The following is a 19,476-nucleotide window of genomic DNA, read 5'->3' on the forward strand; positions in this document are numbered from 1 at the left end:
ATCAGATAACCCACTATAACATAGGAAATAATAAAGAATGAAGGAAAACAGAGTTTCCGTTTCACTCAGACACTCAGCAACAGATGGGCTGAGTCAGTTTTGGCATCAGCTTATCATTTGAATACAGAAGCTTCACTTGCACATTGCAGGTCTTGAAATTGCCCTGTTGATACAGTATATGTTTCCTTGTATAACTTCTTATTTTGAGAAAATCTTTTAAATAAAAATAAATCTTTCTTATGTGCCAAGCCTATTGCACTTCTCAAATGACTAAAAGGGCACCAAATGGCTTCTCGTTTACTAACAAGTAGACCTTTGGGTTATTTGGGACATTTCTTTTTTCCACATTGTATTTTTGACTTGCTTCTGCATTTTACTGTGATAGTCATGAGACTTCAAAGAATACCACATGACATTTTATCTAGAATGTGGTAATGTTAACATAGACTTGTTTATCTTGGAGTTTTATATTATATTATATTATTATATTATATTATATTATATATCTCTACATATATCATATACCACACAAGTCTTTAACTGTACATATGTCATACCCTGATTTCTTGCTTATTTGTGTAGATCTATTTATATTTACTTGTACATAAGCAGCATCTGAGAATTGCTGTCCACTTCTTTCTTATTTTATGTTTAATGTTATTGCTGAGTCAAATTCCAAAAGACAAAGGGCAATCTTAACTGGCAAATACAACCTCCTCTGAATATAATCTTAAAGGAATAGTTCACCCAAAAATGAAAATTATAAAGTCCTTTTTTACTCTAAATCTCCATTTTCACTTTCACATCAGAAAGACACATGTGGCGTCTGTTTAGTTTCACTTTCACATCTGAAAGTGAAAGGGGAGATTTATAGCAACAAAGGAATTGAATATTGATCTGTTTCTTACCCACACATATCATATGTCTTTTTACGATATGGATTTAACCACTGGACACAGGATTTCTTTTATGCTGCTTTTATCTGCTTTTTTGACCTTCATTTCAGGCCACCATTAACTTGCATTGAAAGGACCAACAGAGGTGAGACATTCTTCTAAATATATTTGTTTGTGTTCTGCAGAAGAAAGAAAGTCAAACACATCAGGGATGGCATGGATGCGAGTAAATTATGAGAGAATATATATATTTTTGGGTGAACCATCCCTTTAAATGTAATATGTAAACGTATATAATAGTGACCTCTAGTGCTTAAATGAATCACAGCATTCCTCCATCTCTGTTGATTTTGTGAACAGAATCGAGGTTTTGTGAACAAATTCCAAACCAGTAGACGGAGAGAGTTGAAAATCTGCACAAAAAACCTGATCCCATTCTATGTGTTTTAGCAGCAAGCGGAGATGTTGTTTTGTTCCCTCAGTCTATCTCCCCATTTATTATCAAACGCGAACAACGGCGCATTTTCTGGACCTTCTGGCTGCCCATACATCCATCTCCCTCAGCTAGGTAGTCCCTCGTGCTGCGCTGCAACATCGGTTCAAGTCTCACTTTATTGAGCTCATACCGGTCACCCACAAAAGTAAAAATGCGCTTACCCTGGTCTTTCATTTTTCTATTTTTTACTGCCTGCTGTTCGGAGGGCAGCGATGTGTTCGAGCTTGGAGATTCTGACTTTGATCAGGGGACAGCCGGGCACGAGACTATGCTGGTGGAGTTCTTCGCTCCTTGGTATGTCCCAGTTACTACGTATCAGTATTATAAAATGTATTACAGTGTTTTTTTACCGTCAGGCGTGTTGAAGTTTTGCTGTCGTCAATGCAGGTGTTTTAATTGTATCTGACCGTCGGTTGAGGGTGAACCTGGTTTATGTTGCATGATTCTGTTGAGATGTGTGGATGTAAATTGTGGTAAATTACCATAAGATGCATTGATTTACGTAAGAATGCATGGTTGTGTTAAGGTATATGAGTCTAAATTATATAGATATATAATAGTATGCGATGGTTTAAAACGAATACCTCACTTTAACCTGAATCTCTGTCTGCGTTTGTGCAGTTTAGGCAGTTACATGGTAGATGCTGTAATGCATCATTAACATCAGTCATGTATGATGTTACCACAGGTGTGGACATTGCCAGAGGCTGGCTCCAGAATATGAGACTGCTGCCACAAAGCTGAAAGGGAAAGTACCTCTTGCAAAGGTGAGATGTGACAGGTGATGGACCCATCAGTTCCTGTTACTCAGCTCAAGATCTGCAGTCTTCTTTAGAGTACATGAGTGAGATATTCCTAATCCCAGAAGTCTACTGTGTTAGTGCCTTTCTCTTGTGTTAGAATACTTTTAACTGATGGTTGCTGAAGTAGATCAAGTACAATATAGTTGACTGCTGACAAAATGTACATTACTGATAGGTCTGTATAATGTGATATGTAAATAGTGAACATGTCTCTTTCAATTTGTTCAGGTTGACTGCACAGTGAACTCTGAGACTTGTGAGCGTTTTGGAGTGAATGGATACCCCACCCTTAAAATCTTCCGCAATGGAGAGGAAGCTGAATCCTATGATGGCCCCAGAACAGCAGGTAGATGCTTTGTCTCCGTAGGTTTTATTTGTTTGTTTTTTTGGCATGTAAATATTTTCATAATTCACAGACTAATCTGTATCTTGATCTGAAACAGATGGAATTGTGAGCTATATGAAAAAGCAGGCAGGGCCAAGTTCTGTGGCTCTTCTCAGTGGGGCAGATTTGGATTCTTTTGTTGACAACTATGAGGCCAGTGTTGTGGGTGAGTTGAGTTTGCAATGCCTGCCAGAACATCTTTGCTTAAAGATCCCATGAAATCACTTGATAAGTTCAGCTCCTTACCTGTGATGACATATTTCCCATTACAGTGCATTGGGGTGTTTAGTTTATATCACTGCCATGAAAATGTTCAGTTACTTACCATTGCTAGTCAGAAGTACTGGTGTGGTTGAGGGGAGTGAAAATTTGTGAGTGTAATGTTTGAATCATCAGTGTTTTTGTTGTTTACCCCAGAAGAAAATGACTGTAAATTTGAAATGTGTGAATCTGCTAAAAGTGTTTGGAGTACACTAGCAAATAGGGCTGAAACGATTAGTCTATGTTATCGACAAAGTTGACAATAAAAAATTGTCGACCAAAAGTCGAGTAGTCTTTGATCTCACTTAACGTGAGATCATATGAAACTCTAATGATGATGCGAGAGAGGAGCACAGCAGCTCGCACCTGAGAGAGGAAGAATTACACCGATCACAGTCCAGATGCACTCTAAACTTTCCAAACAGCTTCAGGTGCTGTAGATAACAAAATATAACTGAATTCTAATGTAAAAATGCAAAACAAGGAAATACAGAAGCACTGTCATCGTGAAATAAAGCAGTGCCGGATCTGGCATTCCACTTAATAAAGAGTTTACACGACATGATTTTAAGCCCGATTTTCGCTCTCTGACAGTTTTGTGGAGATCGCCGACAAAAGCCCTAAATCGTAGGCAAATCAGAGCTCGCTCCTGTGAACGACAATTGCAATGTATAAATTATCAAAGATGCAATTTGAGAGAATCGCCAATGCATCGTCAATGTCAGCGAGATATCTAGGATGTTAAATATCTGGACATGTCTGCGATTCCAAATCGTGCAATGTGAAATATGTTTTGACTGAATACAACTGCAGCATTGACCTACAGACAATGAGAGAGCAATAAACGGGGCACAGGAAGATTCAGTGGAAGGAGTCCTGATGTACCTGCAACTGAAAATCTGAAAATAACTGGCTGCGGTATCAAGAAAGTCTCATTGAACCGAAGAAATGGAGGAACAATTAGTGGAACAGTGGCAGGAGCACATGTACCGATTTTATGTTTCATCTGAACTGTAGTACAACCGGGTGGAGAAAGAGAAGAATTAGAGAGAAATCGTATCGGTTACCTAACGTAACCTCGGTTCTCTCTAGATGAGGGAACGAGTATTGCGTAAGCTAGCTTACGCTACGGGAAAGATTCATCTTTTCTGAGATATTGAAGCCAAAAAATTATCCTTAATTTTTGTATCCATTGTCAACGCAGTGCGGCAGCTGCAGACCTTGAGCGGGCTAGCTAGCAAGCTCATAGGTTGCTCTGCGGCAACTGCTGCAGCCTATAGACGAGCTTGGGCGAACTCGCATCCAATGAGAGGCGTCCGCGCGCTCACTGCATCAAAGCCCGCTAAAATGGGCGTGACTAGAGTGCATATAAGCGTAGTTCAGTAGGCTGGAACCCTGGTTTTCATTGACTGAAGCGAAAAGTCAGCCAGTGGCGCTGAAGCACGGCCGACTACGCAATACTCGTTCCCTCATCTAGAGAGAACCGAGGTTACGTTAGGTAACCGATACGTTCTCTTCACGAGAGGTTCTCTCGATATGCGTAAGCTAGCTTACGCTAAGGGAACCCATTGTCAACGCCGTCGCGCCAAGCATCCACTGTATGAGCCCCAGGGAATTAAGGGGGACCCGGGGAGCCCTTATGAGTGGGGAAATAATATTTGGCCGGCAAGAATGCGGGTCATTGATTGTGTAATACATAAGCACATAGTGGGAAGGGAGCGACAGAGCGGCAGTGCCGGTCTGTGTGGAATGTGTCCCATCAGTGCAGCTCACCAGGGAGCTGTAGCGTATTAAACCGCTAGTAGTTTTGCCTGCAGAGCGGGCACTTCCATATTGTAAAATCTGACAAAGGTGGAGGGGAAGTCCATCCCGCTGCCACACATATGTCGTGAATGGAAATCCCGCTGGACCATGCCCACGAGGATGCCATGCCTCTAGTGGAGTGAGCCCTAATGCCCTACAGGCATGGCAGGTCTTTTGACGCGTATGCAGCAGCAATAGCGTCCACTATCCATCTAGATAGTGTCTGTTTCGAGGCGGCGAGACCTTTGGTGCGCCCTCTGAACGAAACGAAAAGCTGCTCAGAGCGTCTGAAAGCGGCGGAGCGCGCAGTATACAATCTCAGTGCTCTGACCGGGCAAAGGAGATTGGCGTCGCGTTCGCTATCGGGTGCTGGCAGCGCCGATAGGGAAATCACCTTGGGAACATAGCCATGTTTAGGCTTTAAAATGACCTTGGAGTCACTTGGTCCAAACTCAAGACACGCAGCGCTGACAGACAGCGCGTGAAGGTCTCCCACACGTTTGACTGATGACAGGGCAGTCAGAAAAACGGTTTTGAGTGAAAGGTATTTCAAATCCACGGATTGAAGTGGTTCGAAAGGGGGGGCTTTCATGGTTTCGAGAACTATAGAAAGATCCCAGATAGGAACCGATGGGAGCGCGGGGGTTCATCATTCTAGCTCCCTGAGGAAGCGGATGACCAGCTCGTTTTTACCCCATGACTGGCCGTGCAGGGGTTCAGCGAACGCCGCAACGGCCGCCACATACACTTTGAGCGTGGATGGGGATCTGCCCTTATCCAGCAGCTCTTGTAGAAATACTGAGCAGCGACGACACCCCACATGTCCGCGGGTCCAGGTCTCTGTCGGTGCACCATTTTGAGAACACAGACCATTTTGACGCATAGAGTCTTCTCGTGGAAGGGGCTCTAGCGTGTATGATGGTGTTTATTACTCCTTCTGGCAGAGCGACGGGTAGTCGTTGATCACCCACGCATGCAGCCCAGCGTCTGGGTGGAGATGCCAGATTGTGCCGCTGAGCTTGAGAGAGGAGATCTGCTCTCACTGGGATGGGCCACGGCGCTGTCAGTGACAGCTGCGTAAGCTCCGGGAACCATGTCTTATTCTCCCAACGCGGGGCTATGAGGAGCACCGAGTGACGCGTTTCCCTGATCCTGTGCATTACCTGTGGCAATAGCGAGACGGGAGGAAAGGCGTAAAACGGGCGTCTGGGCCAGTCCTGGGCCAGCGCGTCCTCGCTTTTCGAGAAAAATATTGGGCAGTGAGAGTTCTCTTTGGACGCAAAGAGGTCTATCTCTGCTCTGCCGAATAGGTGCCATAACGTCTGGACTGTTTGAGCGTGCAGGGACCATTCCCTGGGGGAATATTGTCTCTGGACAGTCTGTCCGGGCCGTCGTTCAGGTGGCCTGGCACGTGCGTCGCCCTCAGCGGCGCCCGGTGGCACTGGGACCAACTCAGTATGCGTTTCGTCAGATGGAAGAGGTTCCTGGATCTGACACCGCCCTGACGGTTTAGGTAGGATACCACAGATCTGTTGTCCGAACGGACCAGGACGTGGTGACCCTGAATGACCGGGAGAAAGCGCACGAGCGCGTACTCGACCGCTATCATTTCCAGACAATTTATGTGAAGGAGCTCATAAATTCATAGCCGAAAACCGGAGAGCCCTCGCAGACCGCGCCCCAACCCGTGTTGGACGCGTCTGTCGAGATGACTTTTCGGCGAGATACAGCTCCCATTGTCACTCCCCGCTGATACCATTCGGCCACTGTCCAGGGCTGCAGAGCTGAAATACAGGTCTGAGTCACCTTGATGGGCTGGCGGCCTGTGGCCCAAGCCCGGCGAGACACGCGGGTGTTTAGTCAATGCTGAAGCGGGCGCATGTGCAGTAAACCCAGCTGAAGTACTGCTGCGGCTGAGGCCATGTAGCCTAGCACTCTCTGAAATTTCTTCAGAGGTGTGAGGCTGTTCATCTGAAATGACGCTGCTAGTCGCTGCACACGGCGCTGGCTGTGTAGATAAGCGAGCCGTCATTGCCACTGAGTCTAGTTCTATTCCAAGGAAGGAAATTGCCTGACTGGGCTGTAGTGAGCTCTTGGTCCAATTGACTGCAAGGCCCAAACTGTTCAGATGACTGAGGAGAACTGTCCTGTGAGACAGAAGCTCCGTATGTGATTGTGCCAAAATCAGCCAATCGTCCAAATAGTTCAGAATTCGCAAACCCTAACTCCGCAGGGGTGCGAGCGCCACGTCCATGCACTTCGTGAAAGTACGGGTGCTAAGGACAGGCCGAACGGAAGGACGGTGTATTGATAAACCTGGCCGTCGGCGAATCTCAAGAATGGCCTGTGACGGGATTTATCTGAATCTGAAAGTATGCATTTTTCAGATTGAGAGAAATAAACCAGTCCCCTGGCGCACATGCGCGAGGAGTTTGCTGGTTGTAAGCATTTTGAGCGGTCTTTTGCAAGCGCTTTGTTCAAAACCCTGAGATCTAATATTGGTCTGAGGCCGCCGTCTTTCTTGGGGACAAGAAAATAACGGCTGTAAAACCCCGACTTCGCTCAGGGAGGCGGCACTCTCTCTATGGCCCTTTTGCACAGAAGGTTTGCTATTTCTGAACGAAGCATGCACGCTGCTTCCGTGTTCACAGTAGTTTCGAGCCGCACTCTGAAGCAAGGAGGACGGCGATCGAACTGTAGCAAATAGCCCTGTTTTATTGTGCTTAACACCCATTCGGATATCCCTGGAATATCTTCCCACGCTTTGAAGCGTAATGTTAGAGGGTGAATGGCCAAATCGCTCTGATTGCCGCACACAGCCGCTGAACAGAATGTGTGAGCGCTTACTGTGCTTATGCTGGACTGCTCGCGAGACAGCATGGACACGCTGATCTGTGAGTGACTTCCGATTGAGGTGAATGGGGAAAGAGTCACGTCTGTTAAGTGGTGCGCAAGCATAGCCACGAGCACGGGACTTACATACAGAGAAGTGTTTGCTGGCCGTGTGACAGAGCGGGCAGAGAATGGGCGCCGCGCGTATTCGTGAGCGCATTTATTGACTCTAACACTCGAGTGGTTCAGTAACGCTTTTGAGTGTGCTCTGATGGGGACACGGAACGTGTAATGCTTGTGTGTAGAGGTGAACACTGGATTGTGGGCACATTTTCTACACATAAGGCTGGTCGTGTGACAGAGCGGCCAGAGAATGGGCGCGCGTTTATTAACTCTAACACTCGAGCGGGTCGTAACCGCTTATGTGACTGTGCTCTGATAGGGACACGGGATGTGTAATGCTTGTGTGTAGGGGTGAGCACTGGATTGTGGGCACATTTTCTACACATAAGGCATGTTTACTCTTTACAAGATTTCTTTGGGTCGCCGTGAAAACGGCGTTTGAGTGCAGGCAAACGGGTAGTATCACCGGCTTGTTGGCTGCTGAATCCACCAATGCAGTAGCCTGAGAGAAGGGGACTGACAGGGGGCGAAGCTTTGATGGTGGTCCAGCCGTGGCGGGACTGAGCCGTCGTTTTCTCAACAACGCTAGGATGACTTCGGTTGCTCAGGTTTCAGTACAATCTTAGGCCGAGGCCCACAGGAGGCGGCGGTCTGCGGCGGCTGTCTGAGCCTGATTGAGGCGGCCGCCCTGTCGACGCTGAGAAGTCTGGCTTGTTGAGCTGGGCGCTGTGAAGAGGCTCGTGCAGGAGGCTGGTCACGTGGGCGGCCTGCAGAGGAGCTAGCGCGACGAGGCAGAAAGAGATTCATGGCTTGGGCTCGAGAACGGTCAACAATGCCACTCACCGCGGAACCGAAGAGACCGGACAGAGAGAGCGGCGCGTAGTGCGTTCAGCTTCTCTCATGTCGGCTAGTCAGATCTGAAACAGCCTCTGTCTGTAAGACGGCCATGGAATGCAGAGCAGATGCGGCTTGGCCGGCGGCGGTATAGGCGCGGCCAACACAGGCGAAAGTAGTTCTGCAGGCCTTAGTCGGGAGCACCAGCTTAGACCGCCTTCTCGCGGAGGGCGGGCAAAGGTGTGGCGTGGAGTCTGTTGGGAGCCTGCTCAGGGGGCGGTGACCACTCGAGCCCGAGGCGGTCGACAGCCTGTGTGAGGAGGCGCGTTAGTTCCCCTTCGACTCCGGCGCGGGTCCTGCTGGATTCCTGGGCCGAGGAGGAGGTGTGTGAGCCTGACCACTCCTCGCTGTCCGAAGCCATGATGGAACAGCCCTTATCCTCCGCTTCTTCGTCCGAGATGGCAGCAGAACAGCCGCTCGGCGGCAACTGCGCGTCCCAGGTGGGCGAGGAGGGTGAAAGCGATGCTCGAGGAAGGGGCTCCGGCGAGGCAGTCGCTTCTACCACTGGTTCCGGCAGCCTTTGAGAGCGGCGCTTTTTTTTTTTTTCTGCGCGGCTGAATGGAAGGTGGCGCGGTGGCTTCGGTCCTGAGCGCTTAGAGTCGAGCCCGCAGGGTCGACATCGGAAGCTCCTCGCAGAGATCGCATCCGCCTTCAGCGAGGGCGAGCTCTGCATGCCCCAGTCCCAGGCAGAGAGCGCAGATGACGTGGCGGTCTCCGGTGCTGAGAGGGGCGCGGCATGAGGCGCAAGTGGAGCGAGGCATCTTTAAAAAGACGCTCGTACTCTTTTGTGAAGTTCGTAAGAACTAGCTTGTTTTAAAAAGGATACGTCGCCGGATGGCGTAGCTCGCAGGACGGCTGAAGGTGGCGAAGACGGCCGGCTTCTTCGAGCGCTGTCCACGCTTGCTTGAAGCCCCTCGAACGGCGACGCGGCTTCCAATTCAGAGATGCGAAGAGCTTCGCTGAAGAGATGAAAATCAGGGTTCCAGCCTACGAGCTACGCTTATATGCACTCTAGTCACGCCCATTTTGGCGGGCTTTGATGCAGTGAGCGCGCGGATGCCTCTCATTGGATGCGAGTTCGCCCAAGCTCGTCTATAGGCTGCAGCAGTTGCCGCAGAGCAACCTATGAGCTCGCTAGCTAGCCCGCTCAAGGTCTGCAGCTGCCGCACTGCGTTGACAATGGATACAAAAATTAAGGATAATTTTTTGGCTTCAATATCTCAGAAAAGATGAATCTTTCCCGTAGCGTAAGCTAGCTTACGCAATACGAGAGAACCTCTCGTAAGAGAACTCAAATTCTCTTGGACAGTCAGTTAAGCAAATAGGTAGATTTTTCAGTAGGAGGTACCAATTGTATTTTATTGTAACCAATAAAATATATTTTGCCTTTAGGCAATTAAAAACATACAAATCAAATTCTGAAACGCATTACATATGATCAATCATTTGTTTTTGTATCACTTCTCACGTGTACTCTGTTGTGAAACGTAATTTGGAGTCCAGGCAGAGTCGTCGGGGATTCGACAATAAAAAATAGTAGGTTTTGTAATGCTTTCACCCCTGTCGCACGATCGAAAGTTTGTAGTGTGTTGGAAGCACAAGCAAAACCTGCATGTCAGAGCATCTAAAAAGCAAACACGTGAAGTAAATCAGCGATATGCAGCTCTATTAAGAAGATAGAGTTTGTTTTTGTGAGTAAAAGATGGATTGAAGTGAAAATAAAGGTGAGAGTGTAGTCTTCGCCCATTATACACTGCAACAAAGTTTTTGATAAGTCTCTTTTGGCTTGTTTTCCAAAAATAATACCTAAAACTTTAAAACAATGTACATTTACATAAGTAGCTATACTGCAGATGAAAAAAATAATTGGAGAATGTTGAATACAATATTTAATATTTAAATATTTTAAAATATCTAAAAACAGCCTACTTAAATCAAGATACATTTACCTGAGAAGCAACATATAAGATATTTAGACTTGCTTTTAGAGAATATGTGGAAAACACTCTTGATTACAATTGTCTTTTTTGCAGTTAATTTTTACTGGATTAAACTTAAAAAAAAAAAACACACAAAAAAACTTGGAATTCAGTGAATGTCATTTAGAGATATTTTTAAAAGATGATTTTGTCCTCTTTATTGTTATTAAGCACGTTTAATATAACCTTTTAAGTCACAAGCTGAATAGTCAGTTAAAAACGAATGATTAGTTGTTGCAATAATCAACAGAAGTCAAATAATCGTTCTAATAATCGTTAGATTAGTCTATTATCAAAGTAATCTTTGTTGCAGCCCTACTAGCAAATAGTCACAATGATCTAAGAGTCACAAAATTCCAATTCTGATTTAATCTTCAGATCTTTCCTAAAGCAGAAGATTCAAAACAAATCAGAGTTTTCTGCTGTATGCATTCATCTTTGTCTCTTTGGGATGGAGGGTTTGGTTTGGAAAATATATCCTATATTAATCAAATTTTATTCTGTTCCCCTCTCTTTGTGCATTTCAGGCTTTTTCTCTGGGGATGACAGTGCACAGCTTGCAGAGTTTCTGAACATCTCCAGTGCCCTGAGGGACAGCTATCGATTTGCTCATTCCACTGATCTGGGAACAGGCCTGAAACATGGGGTAGATGGAGAGTATGTATAACAGAAGCCATGAAGGAAATGACAATTTAAGATACTGAGCATCTGCTTAAAAATATCTATATATATATAATTTATATATATATATAAATTGACACAAGGTGTCATGAAGTGAGTATTACAATTTTCCTTGATCTTTTGACATAGAAAATGTCATTTTACTCTAAAAAACATACTGTAAGTTTCAGAACTCAAAACTTCCCCTTCAGTGCAAAAAGAGCATTTGTTGAAACCAAGCTGCCCAAAACAACTCTGTCTACAGTGATGTCACATTGTGGATGACATTTACATCTGAGTGCCTCCATAACAGCACACCAACACCTACTTTTCCTTATCAGTTCTGTAGCCTGCCTAGTTGAGGTGAGCAGTGAGATGGCAAGGAGAGAGCAAGTCAGTAGAGGAGAGCCAATCATAACAGTGGGTGTTTACTGTCAAGTCTTAAAGGAGAAGCAGCACCAAAACAACATATCTTACAGAGGGTCAAAATAAGTAGAAAATGGTAATGTTTTACAAATATATTACTGTTTTGTGTGCAAAAACTTTACTAATATTATAAGTGAACCTCATGGAAAATATTAAATTTTACAAAAAGACATGTCATGAACCCTATAAATCCCAAGATTGATCTTTTACTCCCCTGCTAATGCGACCTGCTACAAAGTGAGTAAATCACCAAATTTTGTGCCTCATGAGTAAAAATGTGTGAGATTAGCCACTGGTTCGTAAACTTTTAGATTTGAACTTGCCAGTTTTTTTTAGTATAGTGGTGAAGTTCAACAGCTGTCTCTTAATACCCTTTCTGGTCTTTACAGTCAGTTGTAAAAAAAAAATAAAAATTTTAAAAAGCAACAACAAAAAAGAAACATATCCTCTCTCATTAATATTGCCTCACTGGCTGAATGCCAGTAGTCTTAAAGAGACTGTACATATTTAGCACATGATCTACATATCAATGTAAGTGGTTGTAAATAGTACAAATTATGCATGTTAAATAAACATTTAACAAAAAATATACACTAGTGGCCAAAAGTTTGAAATAATGTACTTAGTTTGTCCAGATACTCAGGTGACATTTCACCCCACGGTTCCTGTAGCACTTGCCATAGATGTGGCTGTCTTGCCGGGCACTTCTCACACACCTTACAGTCTAGCTCAATGGGGTTAAGATCCATAACAATCTTTTCCAATTTTCAGATTTTTTTGTCCACTCTAACCTTTTCTTTTTGTTTTTCTGTTTCAAAAGTTTCTTTCTTTGCAATTCTTCCCATAAGGCCTGCACACCTGAGTCTTTCCTTTACTTTTGTACATGAAACTGGTGTTGAGCTGGTAGAATTCAATGAAAGTGTCAGCGGAGGACATGCGAGTCATCTATTTCTCAAATTAGAGACTCTGATATACTTATCCTCTTGTTTAGTTGTGTGTCTGGGCCTTCCACATCTCTTTCTGTCCTTGTTAGAGCCAGTTGTTCTTTTGTTGAAGACTGTAGGGTACACCTTTGAATGAAATATTCAGTTTTCTTTTCATTTCAAGCATTGTGTAGCTCTCTTGACTGATGAGTTTCTAGAGAAAGCCGTTTCTTTTTTTTGCCATTTAATGTCCTATTATTGACCTTAAGACATGCCACTATTGCATACTGTGGCAACTCAAAAACAAACACAAAGACAATGTTAAGCTTCATATAACAAACCAAATATCTTTCAGCTTTGTTTGATTTAATGGCAAGTGATTTTCTAGTACCAAATTAGCTAATTTTTGCTGATTACTCAATGATAGGCCCCATTTCCATGCAGCCAATCTAAACTTGATCAAAAATGACTTTTTTCAAATAGTGATGGTGCTATTTTTTACATCTGTAATGTCCTGACAATACTTTGTGATCAGTTGAATGCCACATTGTTGAATTAAAGTACCAATTTCCTTCTGAAACAGCAAAATATGTACATTATTCCAAACTTTTGGCTGCCAGTGTATATGCAATATAATAAATGCAAATTTCAAGACATTTATTGATAGAATACACTGAATTCAAAAGCTTAAATGTGATCAATATGGTAAAACCTAGTGAAAATACGATTAGTAAAATTAAGATTTCTAGTACCTATGTTACGATAAATAAAGGTCTAAGGGATGTACCGCAACATTTAGATATATCACCACTGGTAAATAGGCCGCAGCACAAGGACACATGACAAAACTATTAGAAGTGTAATCAACTGGATAATTTATTACAAAAAAAAGCAGAAGCCACTAGATCCAGTAAATGCGCTATGTGCAATATTGACAATACTCATGAGAAAACAATACAATAAATAAATAAATAAATAAATAAGTAAATAGATGGGAAAAGAACTTAAGTGGCGCCAAAGGAACAAAACAAATATAACCAAAACAATCCCCTAAATCTACTCCTAATCTGCCAAAGTAAAATGTAGAAAATAAACCGAGTTCTTCAGCGCATCCGACGCCCAGATAACCCTAACTAAGAAAAGAAAAAAAATACAGAGAGTGGCGCACACTTCTTCCCTAGTGTGTCTAACACTTACACATACTACGGGCACAGTGTATATCGCGATATACTAACCTGTACTCCTTTCCCATTAGCGTAAAAAGCCATTAGACTCTGAACAGTATCACAACACACAAAAAAGGGCTAAGCAATTAATGCTAGATTACACATACGAAAACTGCATACAACGGACACCTCTCAAGACACCAAACAGACACGCGCTCTCGCTTGAATGAAACACGCTGTCTTTTAAAACAGCTGGGCGCCATCTGAATGGACGTTGAAGAACCGCCTTAATTATGATGAACATCTGACACAGCCAATCACGGCCACCTAAGAGCAGATAGAGAGCGTACCAAAGAGGGAGGGAATAATGAAAACAAAAACATATACACGTGGGGAACGTAACAACCTAGAAGGTTAGAAGTAGAGCTTGACCATTATGAGACCGATACCGAGGGGGGAAATTCACAGATTACTGATATGGTTGCGATTTAGTTAACATTTGAGCTGGAATGAAAAACAGACCTTTTCTATGTGGATTTTGCAACGATATGAATATAAAAAGGTGGGAAGGCCTCAGAAGGCTGCTTTCTTTTTATTAAAGAATATTGACATAATTATACATTGTCAACATTGGAAATTCCCTCTGAAATGTAGTGGAAGATGCCATGGTAATACTCAAGTAAAGTACATGTACATCTAAATTGTAATAAATTACAGTTTTCTTGCTTATCAAAACATCATCAGCAATATTTCGCTGTTAATTTTTAACAAAATAGTCACAAACTATAACTCATGGTTCGCTGCAGCTGAGTCAAGAGACTGCGGCAGTGGTGTTACACATATTCCACTGGAAAACCAGACTTTTAAATATTACATTTTATAAATGCAACAACTGGAATTGTTTGGTTGAATGGGGTACCAAACTGCAAATCCTGAATAAAACAGTTTGGTGAATACATGTTTACACTAGCTTCCAGTCCGCTGACAAGGTATGAAAGTAGCTACGTGGTTAGCTATAACACCAATTCTAAATCACCCAAGCATTGTTTTCTGCATTCTATTTTCTGAAAATAAGTTTTAATATCTGCACATATCGGAAAACATATACGCTGATTCCAATATATCTGTGAAAGGCTAATATCGGCCAATAATATTGGGCACTTGTTAGATGGTCCTTTTTATAATTTACAGCATTAGGCGATAGATTTTTTTACTTTATATGTAAACCAAATTGAAGAAATTTACCCTTATGAATCAAAATTCGAACCTAATCGAGAGCTTGTGAATTGGAATCACATTGAATCTCTAAATCTGTTTCAATTCCCAAACCTAATAAGTATTCCATGTTTGTGTATGTCCTTAATGTCCCTTTTCCACATGCTGTTATTCTAATATTGTTATACTTTCTCTGTTTTCTATTCAGATGTGTTCTGTTGTTCCGTCCCCCACACTTAAACAGCAAGTTTGAGGACAGTATGGTGAAATACACAGAATCTGTTTTGATTCCCTCCTTCCGTACATTCATCCGAGACAATGTGTATGTTTGCAAAAGGCACTAAATAGTATTTTATTGTTTGTTTCCACATACGTTCTCACTTTTGATGTTGTTTTCTTGCTCTCTACTTAGATTTGGTCTCTGTCCACATCTAACCACTGACAATAGGGTGCACCTGAAAGGAAGTGACCTGCTTACTGCATATTACAATGTTGATTACATACGAAATGTAAAAGGCACCAACTACTGGAGGAACAGGTGAGGGCCCACTCGGTGAAACATTAGATAAACATAGTGCGGCAGGGAAGTTTAGTGTTCTTTCTCTATATTCCTTCTATTTCTCTCCTTCAGAATAATGAAGGTGGCGACTCAGTTCCAGGATCGTGGTCTGAGTTTTGCTGTGGCAGATCGGCAGGAGTTCCAGGATGAGCTTGAGGAGGAGTTTGGTTTGGGTCTGTCTGAGGGAGGAGAGATTCCCATTGTCACCATACGGACCAGAGCAGGACACAAGTACTCCATGCAGGAAGAATTCACGTGAGTCTTGCAAAAATCTCTCTGGTAACTCATAAGGTGTCTTTATTTCTTTAGGCTCTATGCCTGCTTAAAATTCTGTGTAAAATGCCAGTGCAACAAAATCTTTCTCTATGACCAGCTCTGACCCACGTCCACTCCTAGTATAAGAGGTGGCTCTGATGCTGCTCTGATTATGTATAAATGAAATGCAGAATCAGTACAGCTTTAAACTTCGATGTTGTCATGATGGAGCATGTTTTTTTGTATTATTTTTTTTTTTTTAAATGAATAATGTCTTGGTTTTATTCAATATACACTAACTGAGCACTTTATTTGGAACACTCTGGTCCTAATAAATTGCCTGATGTGATCATCAGTGGTTATGTGATTTACCGTAGACTTTATCAGTTCGAACCATTCTGACCATTCTCTGTTGATCTCTCTCTTCAACAAGGTGTTTCTGTCCACAGAACTGCCGCTCACTGGAAGTTTTTTGTTTTTGCACCATTCTGAGTAAACTCTATCGACTATTGTGCGTGAAAATTCTAGGAGATCAGCAGTTACAGAAATATTCAAACAAATCATGTCACGGTCGAAAGCACAGGGATCACAGTTTTCCCTCATTCTAATGGTTGATGTGAACATTAACTGAAGCTCCTGACCCGTATCTGCATGATTTTATGCATTGCACTGCTGCCACACAATTGGCTGATTAGATAATCACATGAATAAGTGGTGTACAGTTGTTCCAATAAAATTCTCAGTGAGTGTATACAGTATTTTAATATTGACATTATGACAATCACACTGCGCACTATTGTTTGCACTTTTCATGCTGTTTGAGAAATCTACGAAGAAATAAACTATATTTGAAAAAGTCTAAGTTTTCACAACTTCAGCCAGTGTTTGATATGTTCCTCTGTCTGTATTGTAGGAGAGATGGCAAGTCTTTAGAGAGGTTCTTGGAGGATTACTTTGCCAACAAGTTGAAAAGATATGTAAAATCTGAGCCGGTTCCAGTGTCTAACGATGGCCCAGTCAAGGTACATGCTCTCACAAACACAATGTATTTGACATTTTAAGATTATTTTATTTTCTGCCATACCTCACTCATGTGGTTGCACAGGTCGTAGTGGCTGACACGTTTGAGGAGATTGTGAATGATCCAGAGAAGGATGTATTGGTTGAATTTTATGCTCCCTGGTGCGGCCATTGCAAGAACCTGGAGCCCAAATACAAAGAGCTTGGAGAAAAGGTTTTTCAGTCTGATCCGTTGTTCTATTGCCTTGTGAAATATGCATCACATCTTTTTGCATTAACAAATGAAATTAAAAGGAAATTAATACAATTCCCCAATTTTTATATCTGGCATATGTAAATAAATAAAAAAAGCTCAAAATGTCTTTTGTGTATCAGCTCTCTGGGGACCCGAACATTATTATTGGCAAAATGGATGCCACTGCGAATGATGTCCCTCCAAATTATGATGTCCAAGGGTAACATATTGTCTGTCATTGTCTGTGGTCTACTTCTGGTTCAATGCAACAGACCTTCAGTGACATTCTTCCATTTGCTTTGTTTATTCGTCACCTGTTTTCTCTGAACTAGATTTCCAACCATTTACTTTGTACCCTCTGGACAAAAAGACCAGCCACGCCGATATGAGGTGAATCTCATCATTCATCATGCACACAGATTGTTTAAAGACATTGACTAATACGATGCCACTTTTTGTTTTCTCCTCCAGGGTGGTCGTGATATTAGTGACTTCATCAGCTACCTGAAGAAAGAGGCCACAAATCCGCTCATTTTAAATGACTCAAGGGATGAACTGTAAAAAAGCATAAAGACACTGAATTAACAGGTGGAGAAATGCACAGAATGCCACTGAAGTGATCAACTGATATTCAGCCAAACAATTCAGTCACAGCTTAAAAGCAACTATTCTGTATGACATTAAATGGGATCATCACAGCAAATTAGCCCCACTGCTATACCAAATATTCACTTGTTAAATATAAATACCTATGGACTATAAATGGACACATGCTAAGGAAAGGAGTTTAAAATGTTTGTTGAAATATTTTTTTATCAATTATTGTTCAACAATCTGCCGCATTTCGTAATTTGGCACAATTTTCTTTCATTCTCAATTTACAAAATGCACTGCTAGTGAGAAGGAGGTTGTGTTAATAGGTCACTTATTGCATACATGAACCTTAATGTTGCAACCTTTAGAGTTACTGATGCTAATGTTGTTTGTATTTTTATTTAGGTAATGAAGTATATTACATTTGTAACACTAACAATAAGAATACTGTACAGGTCAAATAGTTGACATGTGCTGAGATCATAGACATACATTTGTTATTTTGAATGAATGCACCTGGTTAAATTAAGAAAATGTTTGACCTCATTACAAATTTCTTGCTCATATTTCGTTTTGGTATTGATACATTATAATTTCAATATTGCAAAGTCTGTTTATGGCCTGTCCAGATGTTACCATAAAACCTGCAAATTTCAAATTAATAGGATATGTTATAGAGATTCTGTAAGTTTTAAATGGGATGTATTTACTTCCTTGTGTCTGTCTTGCCAAATCAAATGTCTGTAAGAGCTTATTTTGGATCAGTTCCTCCGTCCATATATGTGAGGACATGAGAAATTAACAACTGCTCACAGGCAAGTTTGATATTTGCAGAAATAATAAAGGAATGGACAGACTCCGTGTAGAGCATATTTTTTCAAGCATGTTTTGTATTGTTTTATCATATGACAGCCTTACAGTCAGGCCTTGAATGTAAAATATATAGTTTTATATGATATACAATATTTATCATTATTTATAGTTTTTATATCTGTAGTTGCATGTGTAATCATTTGTATTTCAAGTTCAATATATATCTGCAGACTTCTGTATGGAGGCCCAAACATGCAAAAATAATAAATAAATAAATGTAATAATAAAAAAATAACTAAAGGAATGATAAAATAAATATAATTAGTTTTTAATTAAACATATTCCTGAATGTATTATTGTATGACTTTATTCGTTTATTATTTTCTATATTTGTAACTTTTTTTTATTTATTCATTTATTTTGCATTGTTTTTTATTTATGTGTTCATTTATTTTTTATATTTATTCTCACATATATTTATTTCGATATTTATTTATTCCCATATTTATTTATTTATTTATTTATACATGTATTTATTTTTACTTTTCTGTGTGCAACATGGAAATGAGGGAGGAAATGAGAGCTCCTTGCGTAGTTACAGTGCATCATTGGTTGAGAGCTCAATAGTACTTATCGAAAGAAAATAAGATGGACGTCCCACCTTAGCACCCTCTGACTCGCACAGATTTAGAATATGCAGAGAAACCTTTTGCAGAGAGTCTAGCAATCCAGGATGTGCTTCGACATTCATACCGGCCTACAGCTCTCCTAAACCATCAATAAGCACCTCTACTCTAAGAGTGGTTATCGACTTAATTTGCTAAGTTGCACACCTCTAGATATATGTGAAGTGGCATCTATAGATTTTAAAAAAAAAATTATGTTTATTGCAGAACTTATATACATTCATAAACGATCAGGGAAATGAAGCATGGTTGTGAAACAATGAAACAATATTATGGATTTGCGGACATCAAAATATGAAGTCATATACGCAGAAAAAAAGAAAAGCGTAAGGTTAAATCATATCATTTATGAAACTTGCTCATTTTGTGAATTTGTTGAAGAAACAGCGCCCCATTTATTTTGTGATTGTTGTATTACCAATAAATCTTGGATTGACTTAAGATCATGTTTT

The 19,476-nt window shown here is 41.6% G+C and overlaps 1 protein-coding gene across 1 annotated transcript; it reads left to right on the forward strand.

The window, feature by feature from the left end:
• The first annotated feature begins 1,281 nt into the window (after window positions 1-1,281).
• pdia7 (protein disulfide isomerase family A, member 7) lies at window positions 1,282-18,554 on the forward strand. Its single transcript, XM_052144078.1, has 13 exons — window positions 1,282-1,686; window positions 2,081-2,159; window positions 2,424-2,541; window positions 2,639-2,746; window positions 11,000-11,129; window positions 15,071-15,184; window positions 15,275-15,400; window positions 15,494-15,676; window positions 16,590-16,698; window positions 16,782-16,910; window positions 17,072-17,151; window positions 17,264-17,321; window positions 17,403-18,554. The coding sequence occupies exons 1-13, from the start codon at window positions 1,544-1,546 to the stop codon at window positions 17,490-17,492; spliced, it is 1,467 nt and encodes a 488-aa protein (XP_052000038.1). The 5' UTR covers window positions 1,282-1,543; the 3' UTR covers window positions 17,493-18,554.
• Window positions 18,555-19,476: the final 922 nt, after the last annotated feature.

The sequence above is a fragment of the Xyrauchen texanus genome, chromosome 15, assembly GCF_025860055.1.
Source record: "Xyrauchen texanus isolate HMW12.3.18 chromosome 15, RBS_HiC_50CHRs, whole genome shotgun sequence".
NCBI lineage: Eukaryota > Metazoa > Chordata > Actinopteri > Cypriniformes > Catostomidae > Xyrauchen > Xyrauchen texanus.

Excerpts from the sequence above, each read along its gene's own strand:
- pdia7 (XM_052144078.1), top strand. The coding sequence starts at position 1,544 with ATGCGCTTACCCTGGTCTTTCATTTTTCTATTTTTTACTGCCTGCTGT. Across the intron at positions 2,542-2,638 it reads TGATGGCCCCAGAACAGCAG|ATGGAATTGTGAGCTATATG; the intron begins GTAGATGCTTTG and ends GATCTGAAACAG. Across the intron at positions 15,677-16,589 it reads TCCATGCAGGAAGAATTCAC|GAGAGATGGCAAGTCTTTAG; the intron begins GTGAGTCTTGCA and ends TCTGTATTGTAG.